The sequence below is a fragment of the Triticum aestivum genome, chromosome 4D, assembly GCF_018294505.1.
Source record: "Triticum aestivum cultivar Chinese Spring chromosome 4D, IWGSC CS RefSeq v2.1, whole genome shotgun sequence".
NCBI classification, from domain to species: domain Eukaryota; kingdom Viridiplantae; phylum Streptophyta; class Magnoliopsida; order Poales; family Poaceae; genus Triticum; species Triticum aestivum.
In genome coordinates this window covers 109523604-109540698 of record NC_057805.1, presented here as the reverse complement: position 1 = coordinate 109540698, position 17095 = coordinate 109523604, and the positions used below count along the sequence as shown (strand labels likewise).

At 47.1% G+C, this 17095-nt stretch overlaps 2 protein-coding genes and 1 non-coding gene across 6 annotated transcripts; all 3 read right to left on the bottom strand.

Annotated features, from left to right (window-relative positions):
• Window positions 1-1386: 1386 nt before the first annotated feature.
• Window positions 1387-3387, bottom strand: LOC123096550 (mitochondrial import inner membrane translocase subunit TIM8). Its single transcript, XM_044518313.1, has 2 exons — window positions 3130-3387; window positions 1387-1806 (listed from the first exon to the last, which is right to left on the bottom strand). The coding sequence occupies exons 1-2, from the start codon at window positions 3175-3177 to the stop codon at window positions 1618-1620; spliced, it is 237 nt and encodes a 78-aa protein (XP_044374248.1). The 5' UTR covers window positions 3178-3387; the 3' UTR covers window positions 1387-1617.
• Window positions 3388-10831: 7444 nt separating this feature from the next.
• TRNAV-CAC (transfer RNA valine (anticodon CAC)) lies at window positions 10832-10905 on the bottom strand. Its single transcript has one exon. It is a non-coding gene; the product is annotated as a tRNA-Val (tRNA).
• A 366-nt stretch (window positions 10906-11271) lies between these two features.
• Window positions 11272-16271, bottom strand: LOC123096549 (pentatricopeptide repeat-containing protein At5g43790). 4 transcript variants are annotated; one of them, XM_044518311.1, is made up of 5 exons: window positions 13679-16271; window positions 13174-13563; window positions 12797-13093; window positions 12609-12718; window positions 11272-11924 (listed from the first exon to the last, which is right to left on the bottom strand). In XM_044518311.1, the coding sequence occupies exon 1, from the start codon at window positions 15675-15677 to the stop codon at window positions 13869-13871; it is 1809 nt and encodes a 602-aa protein (XP_044374246.1). In that variant the 5' UTR covers window positions 15678-16271; the 3' UTR covers window positions 11272-11924; window positions 12609-12718; window positions 12797-13093; window positions 13174-13563; window positions 13679-13868. The 4 variants fall into 4 exon arrangements, with proteins under 4 accessions (XP_044374246.1, XP_044374247.1, XP_044374244.1 ...); XM_044518312.1 differs by lacking the exon at window positions 13174-13563 and having other exon boundaries at window positions 11272-11550; window positions 11629-11924; window positions 12797-13078; XM_044518309.1 differs by having other exon boundaries at window positions 12598-12718; window positions 13174-16271.
• Window positions 16272-17095: the final 824 nt, after the last annotated feature.

Below are 17095 nucleotides of genomic sequence, written 5' to 3'. Positions count from 1 at the left end.
CCTCCGAGGTGCCTTGGGGGGGAAGGACTCCCCCCTGGCCGCACCCTTCCTTGGAGGAAGGGGCAAGGCTGCGCCCCCCCCCCTCTCCCTTGGCCCTATATATAGTGGGGGGAAGGGAGGGCAGCAAGAACTAAGCCTTGGGCGCCTCCCTCCTCCCCTGCAACACCTCTCTCTCTCTCGCAGAAGCTCGGCGAAGCCCTGCCGGAGACCCGCTACATCCACCACCACGCCGTCGTGCTATTGGATCTCCATCAACCTCTCCTTCCCCCTTGCTGGATCAAGAAGGAGGAGACGTCGCTGCACCGTACGTGTGTTGAACGCGGAGGTGCCGTACGTTCGGCACTCGGTCATCGGTGATTTGGATCACGGCGAGTACGACTCCGTCATCCACGTTCATTGGAACGCTTCCGCTCGCGATCTACAAGGGTATGTAGATGCACTCCCTTCCCCTCGTTGCTAGTAGACTCCATAGATGCATCTTGGTGAGCGTAGGAAAATTTTAAATTATGCTACGATTCCCAACAATCTCATTATATCCAAATCATATTAACACTAAATTATTGGTGATGTCCACAAAAGTTTCACTAATTAACACACACTAAGCAAAGTTAACCCTAAACACTAACTAACCCTAACCCGCAATCTTTCTACTCAACAAGCAAATATTCCTACTACACACCATGCATATCACTATATTATCAAAGTTAACCAAGCCATTCACACTAACATAAGGGAGAAAACATGAACTAAGGTTCCACCAACATGTAAAAAATGCAACCAAAATAACAAGATTTAACCAAAAAAAATTGGATGATTTGAGGGAGATTACCACAAGCAACAAAGTGATGGAAAGATCCACCTAAGGGAAGCACCTTTTGGAGAGGATTTGAGGGGGGAGCTTGAGGGGTGAGAGAGAGTGGGGGGGAGGCAGCAACACTTCTTCAAGCTCGGGCTGGATTGGGGAAAGTGTGTGGGGTGGGACCCACACACTCTTCCGGTGGGGTTATCCACTTACCAGGGCCAGACGCCAGGGCCCCTTTGCCACGTCGCCAGGGTCCTTGGCGTCTGCTTTGCAACCCAGACGCCAGGGATGTTGGCGTCACCTAAAAAGGTCAGAATCGAATTTTTTTCCAAAACGAGATCAACTCGGGATTTTCTTTCCCCCATAGGTCAGAACAGTAATTTTGTCCGCTCGCCGGTGCCAAGTCGTCTTCCTATCAGCGATGGCGACACAGAAGTCCGCGTGTCCATGCTAGTTTTCAGGGGGATTTAGACAGGGATTGTGGAGGATAAAATCCCCTACAAGCGAAACTCCCCTTCAATCCTCTCCAAACCCCTAGGAGGAGGTTGAACAGAACAAGGCCCAAGTACTATAAGAGCAGGGCGTTTCATACAAAAACATAATTGCTCAAATCTAATCATGCCGTAGCATCTGCCCATATCAAGGCGAAAACATAGTAGCAGTAACATTTTAATCACCATCTGCAAATTTATGGCAAACTAGGGTCCAACAGCAAAAGAAGTAACAAAATCATTAATGTTGCGGAGAAAGATAGGTGGTTTGCATCAACTCTATTGGATTCCATATTCAGATGCGGCAGGAGACCTATTCTGGTCCTAGCTACTGCTGTTTGCTCGTTGCATGGTGAGCATCTTAACATCAATAAAGCGTTTTGCGCAGTTGGACAGGCAAGAGGTTTCGCTGTTGCTGAAGCTGCTCCCGATGCTTCCGGTGATGCATTTGTCCCAGCAAGTGTCAGTCAGCTTCGCTATCATCTCATTCATCATGGCCTTTTTCTTCTCCTCCTGCACAGAGACAAAATGTATGTGCTGATTAGATTTCTGTTGAACTACAGGTTGAATTAGAGATTTGTAAAATAGAAGCTAAATGAAACCAACTATTTACAATATCAGAAACTCCTGATGAGGGTCCCTGCAGCATGCTATATGAAAATACTTGACAAACTATAATTCCTCTCTTCAAATTAGACCACAATAAGCAAGTGTTTTTGTATGAAAGAAGCTTGTGAAATACCACTACATGGTGGATCTGCCACCTTTTTTTGCATTAGGTTATGTCATACAAAGTCCTATGCTATTTCAAATCTTGCAACTTATATGCAAGTGTTTCACGAAGGAAAAGAACATGGCAAAATAATGCAAGTTCCCATCATATAACCATCAGCAAATTCTGGTTGTAAATCACTTAAGCATTATAAATTTATAATCTCCCAGGAGATGATATGCGTCACTATTTGCACAAAACAACAAGATAGCTCCATTATAAAATAATTTCAGACGCACTTGGTGTGTTCAGGGCTATTCTAATTTCAATGACCACCTAATGAGCCATGTATATTCATTAACTACAGGTTGCCAGAAAAACCAAAGACCACGATTTCAAGCTTCCTTGTACCCTCCAAGTAAAAGATTTCAAGCCTTATAAAAGTAAAATGATTAACTGACTAATGGACGTGGACAGTCACGTGCTGCTTGAAACCAAATAGATTCCAGATGGTTCAGTTTAGAGTAAGGGCTAGAGTAGTTCTTCTACACAAGGAATTGGACAAACTCTGCTGCCAGAATGTACAATGGATCTGGGAGCTTTTGGGCAGCTGGACAAGCTTTGAAGCTATGAGAACAAGAAAATCACTTTGGTGAGTTGACAGGTTCATCCATTATGTTCCTAAACGGAACTACAATTTGTAATGCTGGATTCAGTCCCAATACTAACCTGCAGCACATATCTGAACCTAAAAGTTCAGGAGCACCATCACTCCTAAATTTACTTTTATTTTTGCTTTCTATATAAAGAAATTACAGCACGCCGACGGATTTGCACAAGAGCGAGAATAATCGGCGCGAATTTCACATCTCTAACTATTCTGTAATAAATCCGAGCGCAAAATACAGCACGAAGGGATGAAGGGAGCGCCAGATCATCCGTCTTCTGTCGACGGTTATTACATCGCACACAAATTACCGCCGAAAACAGAACAAAAACGCTGCGCCGCAAACCAAGGCCCCGATGGGCCAACGGGAACTACCAGGATCCGCGATGTTCCCCTGTTACCCCGACGACGGCGTAGGTTTAGGGTCTAGGCCTAGGTCTAGGGTTAGAAGGGTTACCTCTAAGAGCGCCTGAAACCTCGGGTCGTTGAGAGCTGAAGCGTCCATGGCTCGTGACTCGCGTCCCTCCTGCAATCTCCTATTTTCCCTTGGCGGCAGACGGGCAGAGCCAGAGGGAGGTCGGCTTTTGTTTTCCTTTCCCCTGGAGCAAGAAAGAGAAGGGGGAAGAAGACGATGGAGGAAGGGAGGATGCTCTTTCTTTTTTTTCTTTTGTGAGGAGGGTTGAAGGCCGATTGGGCTATCTGAGCCACGAGAGACCAAATTAGGGCCGTCACGCCTTAATTAAAGGTTTCGACATGGGCCAGCCACTGGCACGCTACTGCGGCAGCCCACCGGACACATACGTAAACTAGTTAAAATCCAACATTGCCTAAAAAAAAGTTAAAACCCAACAACCCCTAAAAAAATCCAACACGTAGATTTTAAATTTATAAATCTGGAAAATGATTTTTTAACTAGTTTACTTTTATATATCAAAAAATAACTACTATCATCAAAACATATACGTATTATTTTAACTTGATACGAACAAATGACAGAACCACCAAGTTTCGAAAACTAATACTTAAAACTTGATGTGTCTTCGTGCGAAATCCAATGACTTTGCAGATCGCAAAGCAATCATGAGGTCGTGTAGGGCTGGGCAGGTGCTTGTGCATGCGAATTTCTCTATGATTGGATCCCTACTAACCGAACAAGGCCTTAAGCATTGTGAAAGTTAGATACTGAAAGATCGTGGATGTCGCCTAGGGGGGTGAATAGGCGCTTTAAAATAATTACGGTTGAGGCTTGAACAAATGTGGAATAAACCTAGCAGTTAATTTGTCAAGCACAAAACCTACAACAACTAGGCTCACCTATGTGCACCACAATTTATGCTAAGCAAGAAAAACTACTTAGGTGATAGCAATATATATGACAAGAAACAATATGTCTATCACAAAGTAAAGTGCATAAGTAAAGGGCGTGGGTAAGATATAACCGAGGCACGCGGAGACGACGATATATCCCGAAGTTCACACCCTTGCGGATGCTAATCTCCGTTTGGAGCGGTGTGGAGGCACAATGCTCCCCAAGAAGCCACTAGGGCCACCGTAATCTCCTCACGCCCTCGCACAATGCAAGATGTCGTGATTCCACTAAGGGACCCTTGAGGGCGGTCACCGAACCCGTACAAATGGCAACCCTTGGGGGCGGTCACCGAACCCGTACACTTTTGCAACCCTTGGGAGCGGTCACCGGAACCCGTCAAATTGCTCGGGGCGATCTCCACAACCTAATTGGAGACCCCGACGCTTGCCCGGAGCTTTACACCACAATGATTGAGCTCCGAACACCACCAACCGTCTAGGGCGCCCAAGCACCCAAGAGGAACAAGCTCAAGGGCACCAAGCACCCAAGAGTAATAAGCTTCTCAACTTGTAACTTCCACGTATCACCGTGGAGAACTCAAACCGATGCATCAAATGCAATGGCAAGGGCACACGGAGTGCCCAAGTCCTTCTCTCTCAAATCCCACTGAAGCAACTAATGCTAGGGAGGAAAAAGAGAGGAAGAACAAGAAGGAGAACACCAAGAACTTCAAGATCTAGATCCAAGGGGTTCCCCTCACATAGAGGAGAAAGTGATTGGTGGAAATGTGGATATAGATCTCCTCTCTCTTTTCCCTCAAAAACTAGCAAGAATCCATGGAGGGATTGAGAGTTAGCAAGCTCGAAGAAGGTCAACAATGGGGGAAGAACACGAGCTCAAGAGATAAGGTTCATTGGGGAAGAAGACCCCCTTTTATAGGAGGGGGAAAATCCAACCGTTATGTGCTCAGCCCGCACACGAGCGGTACTACCGCTCCACGAGCGGTACTACCGCTCGGGCGGAAGAAGCAGGGAAACGGAGCAACAAAACATGAACCTTGGGGCGGTACTACAGCTTATAGGCGGAACTACCGTGCTCACCCCAGCGGTACTACCGCTCGACCGGAGCGGTACTACAGCTTATAGGCGGAACTACCGTGCCTTACTGCCGCGCGACTACCGCTGAACCCGACACGAAAAGAGCAGACCTAAAATCGAGGCGGTAGTAGAGCGGTACTGGAGCGGTACTACCGCTTGACGCTACAAGCGGTACTACCGCTGCCACCGCGGTACTACCGCGGGGAGAAAAACAGAACTGCCAAAACTTCTTCATATGAGCTCCGAATTGAGCAAACTCAAGCTTGTTGGATAGAGGACGACGAGTAGCATCAAAACAACGACTGGTTATAGTAAGAAGAGGCAGGGGAGGTATGCCAACAAATAGAGGAGTGAAACCTCCAACCGAGAAGAACCGGTATAACCTCCAACATCGAAAACATTATAGAAGATGCGAGTGAACTCCGTTTTCGATGAACTCGAGCTTATCATCAAGATGACCATAAGCTCCAAAACTCACAAAGAGAAGAACCAAAAAAGAACCAATAAAGATGATGCAAGGATGCAATGGTTTGAGCTCTCTATGAACAATACGATCAAGCTACTCATCGAGAGCCCCCCTTGATAGTACGGCAATCGATCCTATAACCCGGTCTCCCAACTACCATCATGAGACCGGTAAAATAGAAAACCTATCAAGAGCAAACCTTTGCCTTGCACATGGTCCAATTGAGCTAGATGATGACGATCTTGACTCCCTCAAGATGGACCACCTTTCTTGATTGCGTTGGCTCGATGAAAACTAGTTGATTGCTCCCCCATACTCCACTATGGGTGAGCCACCCTTCCGCACATCTTCACAAGTCCATTGTCACCACAATGGACGGCAAGCTTCAAGCACTTGATCTCTTCATGATGCTCCACTTGAACTTGCACACGGCAATGTTGATGACGATCACCACTTGATGTCATCCTCTCCATGGGTTGAGTGATATCTTCCTCTTGACGCAAGCCCATGAACACGTACCTAACCCCACATAGAACACTCACGAAGACCATGGGTTAGTACACAAGGCGTAATTGACAATGCTTACCATACCATGGGATCGCTTGATCCCTCGGTACATCTTGTGCGCTTTGTGTGTTGATCAGCTTGATTCACTCTTGACTTAGTCTTGATCAACCTTGACTCTTTCCAACTCTCTTCATTTGGATGATGTCTTGAAGGTGAACATGAATGATCACACAATCTTCTTCTTCAAGACATGCTTGCAATAAGCTCAACTCTCACATGACCAATCTTTGGATAATTCCTTAATAACACCTTGGTCACCACATAAACTCCTTGAAACCAACACATGGACTTCAAGAAATGCCTATGGACAAATCCTTCAAATATAACTCAAGGCAACCATTAGTCCATAGAGATTGTCATCAATTACCAAAACCAAACATGGGGGCACCGCATGTTCTTTCAGCAACCAATGGACCTGCAAAACAAAGAGATACATTGTTAGATACAAATTTCATTCTTGAGTAAATTTTGTCTCATTGAACTTCTCAATACCTGCTCAACAGTCAAGGTGTCCAGCTCGTTCATATAGCACTTGTATCGCACATGCGAGCTTCCTGTGTACACAGTCACCCGTTCCCAATAGTACGCAACCGTAGGGCGCCGATATGGATCATCATCATGCGCCCCGTCATGATTACTAAGTGGGTTTGGGTGTTCGGCGTTCTTGAAATCGGGCCGTCCAACCGGGATCCGCTCCCACATCCACACGAATAGGCTCCAAACAAACCCAGCCAATGAGGATGTATCTCCCTTCCTGCGACACGCCAAGTCAAGCTGCAATCAAACAAACATGTTAGATATGGAGGCGCATGACAAATGCAAGATAAATGGTTGCAAATATCTCTTAGCTGACGATACAAGTATGCTAGTGCGGCCGAACCCCAGCTATACTGGGTATCCCAGTTAGTGAGTAGCTCCAAAAACATCCAGAGGGCTGAGTTCACGGTTGCGTCTGAGAAGACTACCTTAGTTAGTACATACCAAAGATAGGCCTGCGCGTACTGCTGCACAACCAGGTCATTGGCACCCCGAGGGCACGGATTGCCTTCTCCTCTGACTTGTTTTAGCCAAGAATGCCTCACTTTCGAGGCATCGGCCTTGCCTGGCAGAGGGGCATCGGGCTCAACACCAATTAAAATGCCTGCCCGTTGTCGCCAATTAATGGCGCTGACACAACCGGTAACAGCTCGTCCGTTGATAGGAAGGCCGCTTATCATAGCCATGTCCTCTAGGGTCATCGTCATCTCCCCAAATGAAAGGTGGAACGAGTGAGTCTCGGGCCTCCAACGATCCACAAGTGCGGTCAGCGCCGCGTGGTTCACCGGCGGAGGGCGTCGCTTAAACTGCAACACGAATGGGAGAAGACCCAATCTCCAAATGTACGGCTTGTACCACGCGTCGTAAGGAAAGTCATTAGCGCAATGACCCCTCATGCGCATAGCAACTACAGGCTGCAAATAAAGTGATTTTTTTATCAATACAAGAACACAAATGAGAAACAACGAAAATTGATAAGTCTTGCTTCTTACCTTTCCGTTCTCAATGGCATGAGCACGATGTTCCTTATCCCACTCTTGGATTAATCCGTCATACCAAGGTCCATCATCATCCGCCATCCTACAAAACAAATCACAAACATGTATGAATACATGAACAATATCAAACAATACAATTTCCTTCTCCAAGTTATGCCATATGAACACACCATTCTTCTCAAACATAACCACATCATTTCTTTCTTCTTCATATGCACACATAATTCTTCTCAAACATACCAACATCATCTCAATCAAATAAATTTGTCAAATAATATGGTGTCACATATGCAAATACATATCATCTAGAGTACCAAATTTCACCATCATCATCTACCATCCTATTGAACAAATCATGTCACACACAATCATCAAATTTCATCATCTCTTTTGCAAAAAATATTATGCCATCTATATATTCAACTATATTGTCATACCACTTCACACATATAATATTTTTTCAAAATATATTTGCTTGCCAAAGTAGTCTTCTCAGATTCAAACAAATATTATGCCATCTATATATTCAACATATAGCTAATTTAGTAGCACATGCATACATCATCTATAATTCAAAAAAAAATCACAAACTATGTCTATTGGTGGACAACTACAAACATCTACCAACTACACTACCTACATAATCATCTACCAACTACAAACATATTCCTAAAACAAAGAATTCATCTACTCATTTAACATCACCTATTGTGAAATAATGCATCAAAAAGAGAGGGGGAAACCAAAACAAATTGGAGGGAATGGGGGAGAATACCTCAAAGATGCTTGGGGGGGGGGGGTCAGATCTACGAGTTTGAGCGGAGGATGGAATAGATCAGGTGGGTGGTGGTGCGAGGGAGAGGAGGGGCGACGAACACAACCCCTCTATTCGTGAGGCGCCGCCAGGAGAAGATGAGATGAGGATGGGTGGGCTGGCCCACGCCGTTATCCAGTTACCAGGGCCAGACGCCAGGGTCCTTGGCATCTGGCCCCTTTGCCACGTCAGCAGGTCAACGAGCAGGCGGGCAGTGCGGGCCAGGGGCCAGACGCCTCGCAACCCAGACGCCAGGGATGTTGGCGTCACCCAAAGAGGTCAGAATCGATTTTTTTAAAAACGAGGTCAAATCGGGATTTTGTTAGCCCTTTAGGTCAGAACAGTAATTTTGTCCCCGACGAGCACACACCAGCCGACACAGCCGCCAATGATAAGATGCAGAAGGATGCAAAGCTTGCAGTCGCCTCTGATGCCGAGAAAAGGAGTGGAAAAGCGTGCACCGCCTCCAAACCTGAAATGGATTGGCCTTGGTGTTGTTTCAAGTGTAGCAACGAACATGATGATTCAGAGTTTCAAAAAGAAAACATGATGATTCAGCAACTTTTAATCAAGGATGGATCTAGCTGGCGGCCGGAGGCTCGTTAGCCCTCGCGAGCGGTCGGCCAGAAAAGGTAAGCGCCTGCCCCTGTCCCAGGATACAAAAAAGACAAAATTAGTGTAATGCAAAAGTGATAAAAAGGACACTGCTAATTAATTATCCTATGTAGTCTTTTCTCACATAATAGATGCATGCATGCAGCTGCATTAATGTTTCTCATGTTCATCCCTTGTATATTAATTTTTGCTTTCCAAAATTATAAAAGACATATCTTCTAAACCGTGTGTCGAAATTCAGATCCGTTTTTACCGTTGAAACCCTTGCGACGTGCTCTTCAAAAGTAGATCCCGCATGAGGATGTTTTGACAAACTAGTCTTTCTGCCAACTAAACATCAATATGTGTGCAACTGGACTACATTGCCGCGCCAACTAAGCATATGCGTGTGCCAATAGTTCTGCCAACTAAACATCAATGTATGTGCAACCAGACTACATTGCCGCGCCAACTAAGCATATGTGTGCCAAAAATAGTCCTACCAAGTAAACATCAATGTGTGTGCAACTAGACTACATTATCGCGCCAACTGAGTATATGTGTGTGCCAATAGTCCTGCTAACTAAACATCAATGTGTGTGCAACTAGAAAACATTGCCGCGCCGACTGAGCATATGTGTGTGCCAATAGTCCTGCCAACTAAACATCAATGTGTGTGCAACTAGAAAACATTGCCGCGCCGACTGAGCATATGTGTGTGCCAATAGTCCTCCCAACTAAACATCAATGTGCGTGCAACTAAATTACTTTGCCGCATCAATTGCGCATATATGTGTGCAACTAATGTCCTGCCAACTACACATCAATGTGTGTGCAACTAGACTACATTACAAGCCAACTAAGCATATGTGTGTGCAACTAGACTACATTAAAAGCCAACTAAATATCAATGTGTCTGCAACTAGTCTTCCTGTTAACTAAATATCAATTTATGTGCAATTAGACTACATTACAAGTCAACTAGACAGTAAAGTGCTAGGTGTTAAACTGCATGAAACAATCAGCCAGAGAAACTTATACTAGGTTTAAAGGGTGAATTTACGAATTACAGAGAAGTTGATAAATTTGGATGCAAAAATGACGAAGAGATAAGGTTTCTGTCAATCTGTGCGTGTGGATAGGAACGAAATTGCTTCGTCCAGATTCAGCAAACCACCACCGCAGTCCGCCTGCAGCAAGACGAGCCGGAGGGCGCCGCTATTTTGCCGTGTCTCATTTCGTTGCCGCGCGAGCGAGAGGAACGCAATCACGGCCGACCACGACGCTGGCCCGTTTGACCTCCCCTCCAATCAATTCCAGCCGTGAGCGCCTCTTTCTCCCACGCTGACGAAGGGAAGAAAACTTAATCCATCTCTGGGAACTTAGAAGGAGCGGCCAGGAGGTGGGTCGGCAGCGAAGATGGCCGGCGCGAGCTGGCGGCGACGGCCAACGCGAGGAGGATGGGGACGAAGGATGTGGACCCGTTTGGATGGCGACAAACGCTAGTGGTTGAAAGCGCCCGACCAGGTAGCACCTGACACATGCGCGCGGCGGTTCGGGCGAGATCGTGTGGCTAGGGAGCGGCCGCTCGCGAGAGCCAGATAGTGCGAGCGCACTTTGTAGTTTTTAGGTTTAATCAATATATGACATACGCTACACAACTAAGCTCTTGCAATAGGAAATTACAGCGAAGCGCAAGAAATTTTGTTACTCTCTTTGATAAGAACTATAGTTTTTGACATAATTACATAAGCATAAATAAAAAATAAAAAATACATGTCTGAGCCCAGGTTCGAACTGGGGACCTTTAGTGTGTGAGACTAACGTGATAACCAACTACACCACCCAGACGGCTTGTTCATACTTCTACTAAACCTTTATAATAGGATAAGGGTATCGCTGTACGCGACCACGCCGAATGATCAGATGAAACAAAATAGAGATGTATGGACTCAGATGCATCAGAGATGTTATGGACTGGAGTTCAGACTGAAGTGGTACACTAAGCGGGAGGCCCGCATCCGCCACACAACTGCCGCATATTTTAAGTGGGAGGCCCGCATCTACCCACATAATTTTAAGTGGGACAAGTGGGTTTAGTGGGCATTCCACATACCATCAAAATTCACAAAACACTTTCTTTTTGCATCAATCAAAATTCACAAAACACAATACCATAGCAAGCAACCACTACGCCTATCTACATTTACATCAATTGGACATAACGGTCTTTTTCTTTGGAGAAAGGCCATCATGGCTAGCTTTATTAAATCACAAAATAATTACATCGTTCACTAATTGGCTGATAAGGAAACCCGGAGGTTCATCAGTCCAATTATCATTACTCTAATTACAAAAACTGAATTTAGCTAGCTCATGAGCTACTGAATTAGCATCACGATAACAATGCAAAAGGATGACCTTCCCTATTGATGTTGTTGTATCAATGCATTCTGCAAATATTGCTGCTGCTGCATCCCACCGTTGATTTTGCCCCTGGCAATAATTCACCACACTCAAAGAATCAGATTCCGCTTCGATTCTGTTAAATCCCAAATGTTAAGTTTAAACCACCTCGCATTGCCATGGCCTCAACTGCCGTTACATCAGCTGCCACCGGAATGAATCTACATTGAGCAGCAATAAAATGGCCTTTATCGTCCTGTAGGACAGCACCTGTCGCCCCGGATCCCTCCTCTGCATGGTAGGAAGCATCTACGTTTAATTTGATAAATTTTGGACATAACAGTCTTGACTTCTATTTCTATCATGTTTTGGCATGACTCAAATTTTTGTAGAGAGAAACAAGCAAACAGTCCCTTGTCAGCACTGTGAGCTGGAATCTTCAGGTTGATCCACAGATATATGAACTGCAACAAAAAATATAATACTTTCAGAGTGTACCACAAGAAGAAAGCCTAAAGAAACAGTACCTACAATTCACGTAGTAAAGAGGGCATTTGTTTCATAACAAGAGCTAAAAACAACATAATTCAAGCCTACGCTTACAAGCTCCTGTGATTTTCCTTACATTTTTCCTTAGCAAACTTAAGATGAGCACAGAAATAATCTTTATTACTACCCCTGTACCAAAATATAAGTATATTTTGATACAGAGGGAGTAGTTCAACAACAATCAGTGGACTGCATGTACTCCCTCCGTTCCAAAATATAAGTCTTTCTAGAGATTTCAATACGTGACTACATACGGAGCAAAATGAATGAATCTACACTCTAAAATATGTCTACATACATCCGTATGTTGTAGACCATTTGAAATGTCTAAAAAGACTTATATTTCGGAACGGAGGAAGTACTATACTAATAAGAAGACCAATTACCAAGTTAGCAAATACACCAAAAGTGGGTTTATTCACAGATTAAAATAATTGCAAATCAGAAACTGTGATTGGATTGATGATAGTGATATAATCCTTGGTTCAGAACTTGAAGTCAATTCTTATGCCATCTTCCCATAGCAAGAAAAATCAAGACTTTACATTATATATTAGCTGCAAATTATGGGAGACTTCATGGACACACAGTGATCAAACCTTCTACAGGCATCAATCGCTTCCTGCACCGTCACGGCACCTGAAGCTGCACTGACAGCCATGCCTGATCATATCGCTTGATTCACAGACGATTCGGACGCATCCGCTTCCTGCACCGTCACGGCACTTTCAGGTTACAAAATATAAATAGAGAATATACAGGAACCAAGCTAATGTTCTGAACTTACAGCTGTTAATCCACCATCATCAGGAGTATGTTCTGAGACGCGTAACCGCAGAGGAGGTGCTAGATAACTCGGTCGGAGCCATTCACTCTATTTCTCCTCCCACTAAAACTTGATCTTGCTCCAACTACACCTTCGCGTAGATGACTGAAACTGAGTCTTCCTGCAGTCCTGCCCCTCAACTCCCTGCTTATATACACAGCTTGGGCAAACCTCCTGCCCTTGTTGTTAAAATTTGAATTTGTGTGTTTTCCTCTTCACACGCAAGCAGGCAAATGGCAACACCTGTCAACATGCTGGCTTTTAATGCAAACAACATTAAACCTTTGGAGCATACACCAAGCAATTGTAAATTTGTAGTCAGAAATTTCATATCTTACTAAATTCAGAACAAGGCACAGCCTCACATCAACTGATTGACAGACGAACATCTGTGGCATATTCATGAGCTGAGCATGTTGTTGTAATGCTAACACCGGCGGAGCTACGGCAAGGCCGGATGGACCATGGCCCTCCCAGGACCGAAGCAAAAATAATAATTGTATGAAGCCCAGCACACAACAATGCACTGATTTCCAATTTGATAGCACTGTTTCTACTCTGTGGCCCGCCCAGCTTTTCTTTGGTAGCTCCACCACTGAATGCTCACATGGCATACCCATACAGTTTGATTGGCCATAAAACCTCACTTCGCTGGGTTACAACTATTGCGTAATCAAACTCCGTGTCCCATCCCAATGAATCTATCAATAACATTCCTTGGCTATTGACTAAATCATAAAACATAAATTCAGTATACTGCATAAGGCCCCAGCAAATTATCATTTGAATCTCATCCTTGACACTTGACATTGGAACATTATACTAGAAAATTAGGATTTTTACCTTGTTCTTCCGGGGCTAGTCTTGGTTCTTGAGGGTTCTTTGCAGACTTCAACGCCGTCGCCAACCGCTGGTTCCGGCTGCTTCGTGTTCACGACGCCGTCCATCGTCCAGTCTGGAGTAGGACACAGAACAAGTAGGAACACGAATCTACAACACATTCTTATGCACATGGCAAACAGCTAATGACCAGTCACCAGAAATCTCCACATGAGCAATGGCCATCTCTGAAGTGATGGAACCGGGTGCGGTCCCTCATGATGATCTCCCTTCCATACACCCGGGAGACGAGCTTCGTGCTCTCGTGACAATCACTGCACACCCGGAGGTTCTTGATGATCCTGATGGGCGCACCCGGAGAGGAGGCGATCAGGGCGAAGGCAATGGCGAGCCTCTCGCTGTGGTAGGACAGCGCACCTACTTTGTCCTCCTCCTCGACGTTGAACATCACAGCCGTGGTGCTCGGCCGGTGCCCGCATTCCTTCAATCTGGCTTGGATCTCTTGAATCATGGCGTATATCTCCCTTGAGGCAGGGTGTGTCTTGTCACCCATCAAGAATTCATGGAGAACACCATTGATGTCAAGGAGGCTTGACCCGGGGCTCTTGTCAATGCCCATGGCCTTCATCTCCTTCCTCGCCTTCTTTGCGTCCTCCCATAGTTTCATTCTCGCGTAGAAGTTGGACAGCAGGACATAATTTCCACTGTGCTCTGGCTCGAGCCTCATCAGCTCTTGGATCATCCTCTCCCCAATTTCTAGCTTGCCATGAATCCCACATGCCCGTATCAAAGACCTGTACATTGCGGCGTTCGGCGTAATGTCCATCCCTCGGATAAGCTTCTCGGCAACATCAAGATGACCAGCTCGGCCCAGTATGTCAACCATGCATCCATAATGCTCAATCCTCGGTGTGACCCCAAACTGAATCTCCATTCTGTCGAAGAGCCACTGCCCTTCATCCACCAACCCAGCGTGGGCGCACGCGCACATCACCGCCAGCACCGTGACGCTATCAACCGGGAAGCCCTCGGCACACATCCTGTCAAACAAGGTGAGGGCAACTCGGCCATGCCCATGGAATGCCAAGCCCTGGAGCATGGCATTGTAGCAGCATGTGTCCATGTCCGTAACGCCAGCGAACACCTGCTCGGCCAGGTCCATTTTGCCGCACCTGGTGTACATCTCCACGAGCGCGGTGGCCACGTAACAGTTCACGGTCAGCCTGCGCTTGAGAGCATACGCGTGCGCCCACAGGCCGTGCCCGAGAGCGCCGAGCTCCCCGCATGCGCCGACGACGGCGACGAGCGTGATCTCGTTTGGCGGGACCGTCGATGAGACCATGCGCGCAAACAGCTCAAGAATCTCCGCCGCCTCGCCGGCGCACGACGAATCCCTGGCCCGGCGCGCGTAGGCGGTGAGCAGCGCATTCCAGGCCGGCAGGTCCGGCTCGGCGATCCTGTCGAACACCCGGCGGCAGGACGCGATCCTGCCACAGCGGGCGAAGGCGTCGAGCAGCGCGGACCCGAGGACGCGGTCGCTGGAGGCGGCCCCGGCGCCGAGGAATTTAAGCGAATGGGTGGCGAGCGCGAGCGCGGTGCGGGGTGGGGAGGCGCGGAGGAGGGCCGGATAGGTGAACTCGTTGGGGCGGAGGAGCGGGGGAGAGGCGAGGAAGAGGAGGGAGTAGAGGGGGGGCGCGGAAGGGAGGTGCGCGAGGAGGAGGGAGTTGGCGAGAAAAGCGGTGGGCGGCAGTGGGGAGCATAGGAGGAGCTGGAGGCGGTGGGAGAGGGAGGGGACGGAGGAGGAGGCGAGGCGGAGGAGGAGGGTGAAGTTGGGGGAGTGGAGCGCGAGGCCGGAGGTGAGGAGCAGCGCGTGGAGCTGCCCGAAGACGCGCGGCGCGGCGGCCCGGAGCCGGCGGAGCGCCGGCAGCGGGTCGGCGGCGAGAGGGTGGCGGGAGGGAACCGCGTCTGGGCTCATTTGCGCCATAGGCTGATTGGGAATCATTTGCCTTTATGGGCTTGAGTAACAACACTACAGTCTTGGCCCAGGAACTGGACATAAACCGTGGTTCATGCGACCTGTGCCTACTGTATAGGATCGGTAGATCGAGCAGCGAGCCGGCAGCAGCGCTAGAAGTTTGATCCATGGAGTCGACTCCTCCATCTCTCTCCTAAGCCGGGTTATCGTTCGCCTCCCCATGCCCGTCGACCACGGCCGCTTCTGCGGTGTGTGCCGATCATGGCCCTTGGCCGTGCACCACAGGCACAACTACCATGGATCGTCCACTCTGATGAAACCTTCGTCACTCTCCTCGACCGCATCTTTGCACCGCCTTCCTCTCCCGACTGGCAATACGAGAATCATCGGTTCCACCAACAGCGGTTGGCTCGCCCTTTGGCATAGCGGATGATGCTTATGGAGGCAAGCACACAAAACTACTGTATTTGCGTAATCTTTTCTTCGGCACAACCGTTCCGCTTTCCGGGTTAGGCTCTGTAATCAGCCATGTAGTTGTTCCGCTAGGGCCGGATCGCCATCACTATTGAACTGCTCCTACAATCGCAAGGTTCAAGTTCTCGAGGCAGACATGGACATAGGTGGGTGGGTTCCGGTCACCGCCGATGTGCTAGGCTCTGGTCGTGCGTTGTTCCCCAGTAAGTACCCAGTTTCCACCCATGGAGAGGTCGGATCGTCATTTCATCTTCTACTTTGTCGATGAACATGGCAAGATCGATCAGAGACATAAACTATGGTATGAAATCCTCATGATGGTGGTGTCTCCCTCGACAACCAGTGGTTTAACAACCATCTAAGATGTTCCAGTGTGTTCTTTTATATTCTTTATTTTTCTCAAACACAAACACTTAAACATGTAGCTTTATTTGATGTTCTCATAATTGAGAATTCAAAAAGGTGATATGAATACGGAAACTCAAAACGGCCCCGAGCTCATATGGTCTGTTAGAGTTGTGTCGAATATTGTGTACAAGGTAGGTTACGGACTTGTGGTTGTATTGTGTTTAGATAGGATATGGAGTCGTGTTCAAGTAGGACACTTGTATCCTAAGCCTCTCATATATAGTGGGGGTAGACATACGATGTAACATATGCCAACATAATAGCACAAGCACGCGGGGGAGCCGGCGGCGTGTGTCGGCGCCTGGGCGGCCGGGGTGTGGTATTGTGACGGCGTCACGGGGAGGAGCGCCCGTAGTTAAGCCCCGGAGATGTAGCCATATCGGTGAACCTCGTTAACAAATCTCGGTGTTGTGCTCGTGTGATTGCTTGGTCCTCGGATGATCAACGATGGCCTCGGATTTAATTCTAACAAGTGGTATCATGAGCAAGGTTACGAAGAGGTGGTTGTGCGTTGATCAAGAAGGAGGATGAAGAAGAACATCGACAGAAATTTGTGGAAGCGA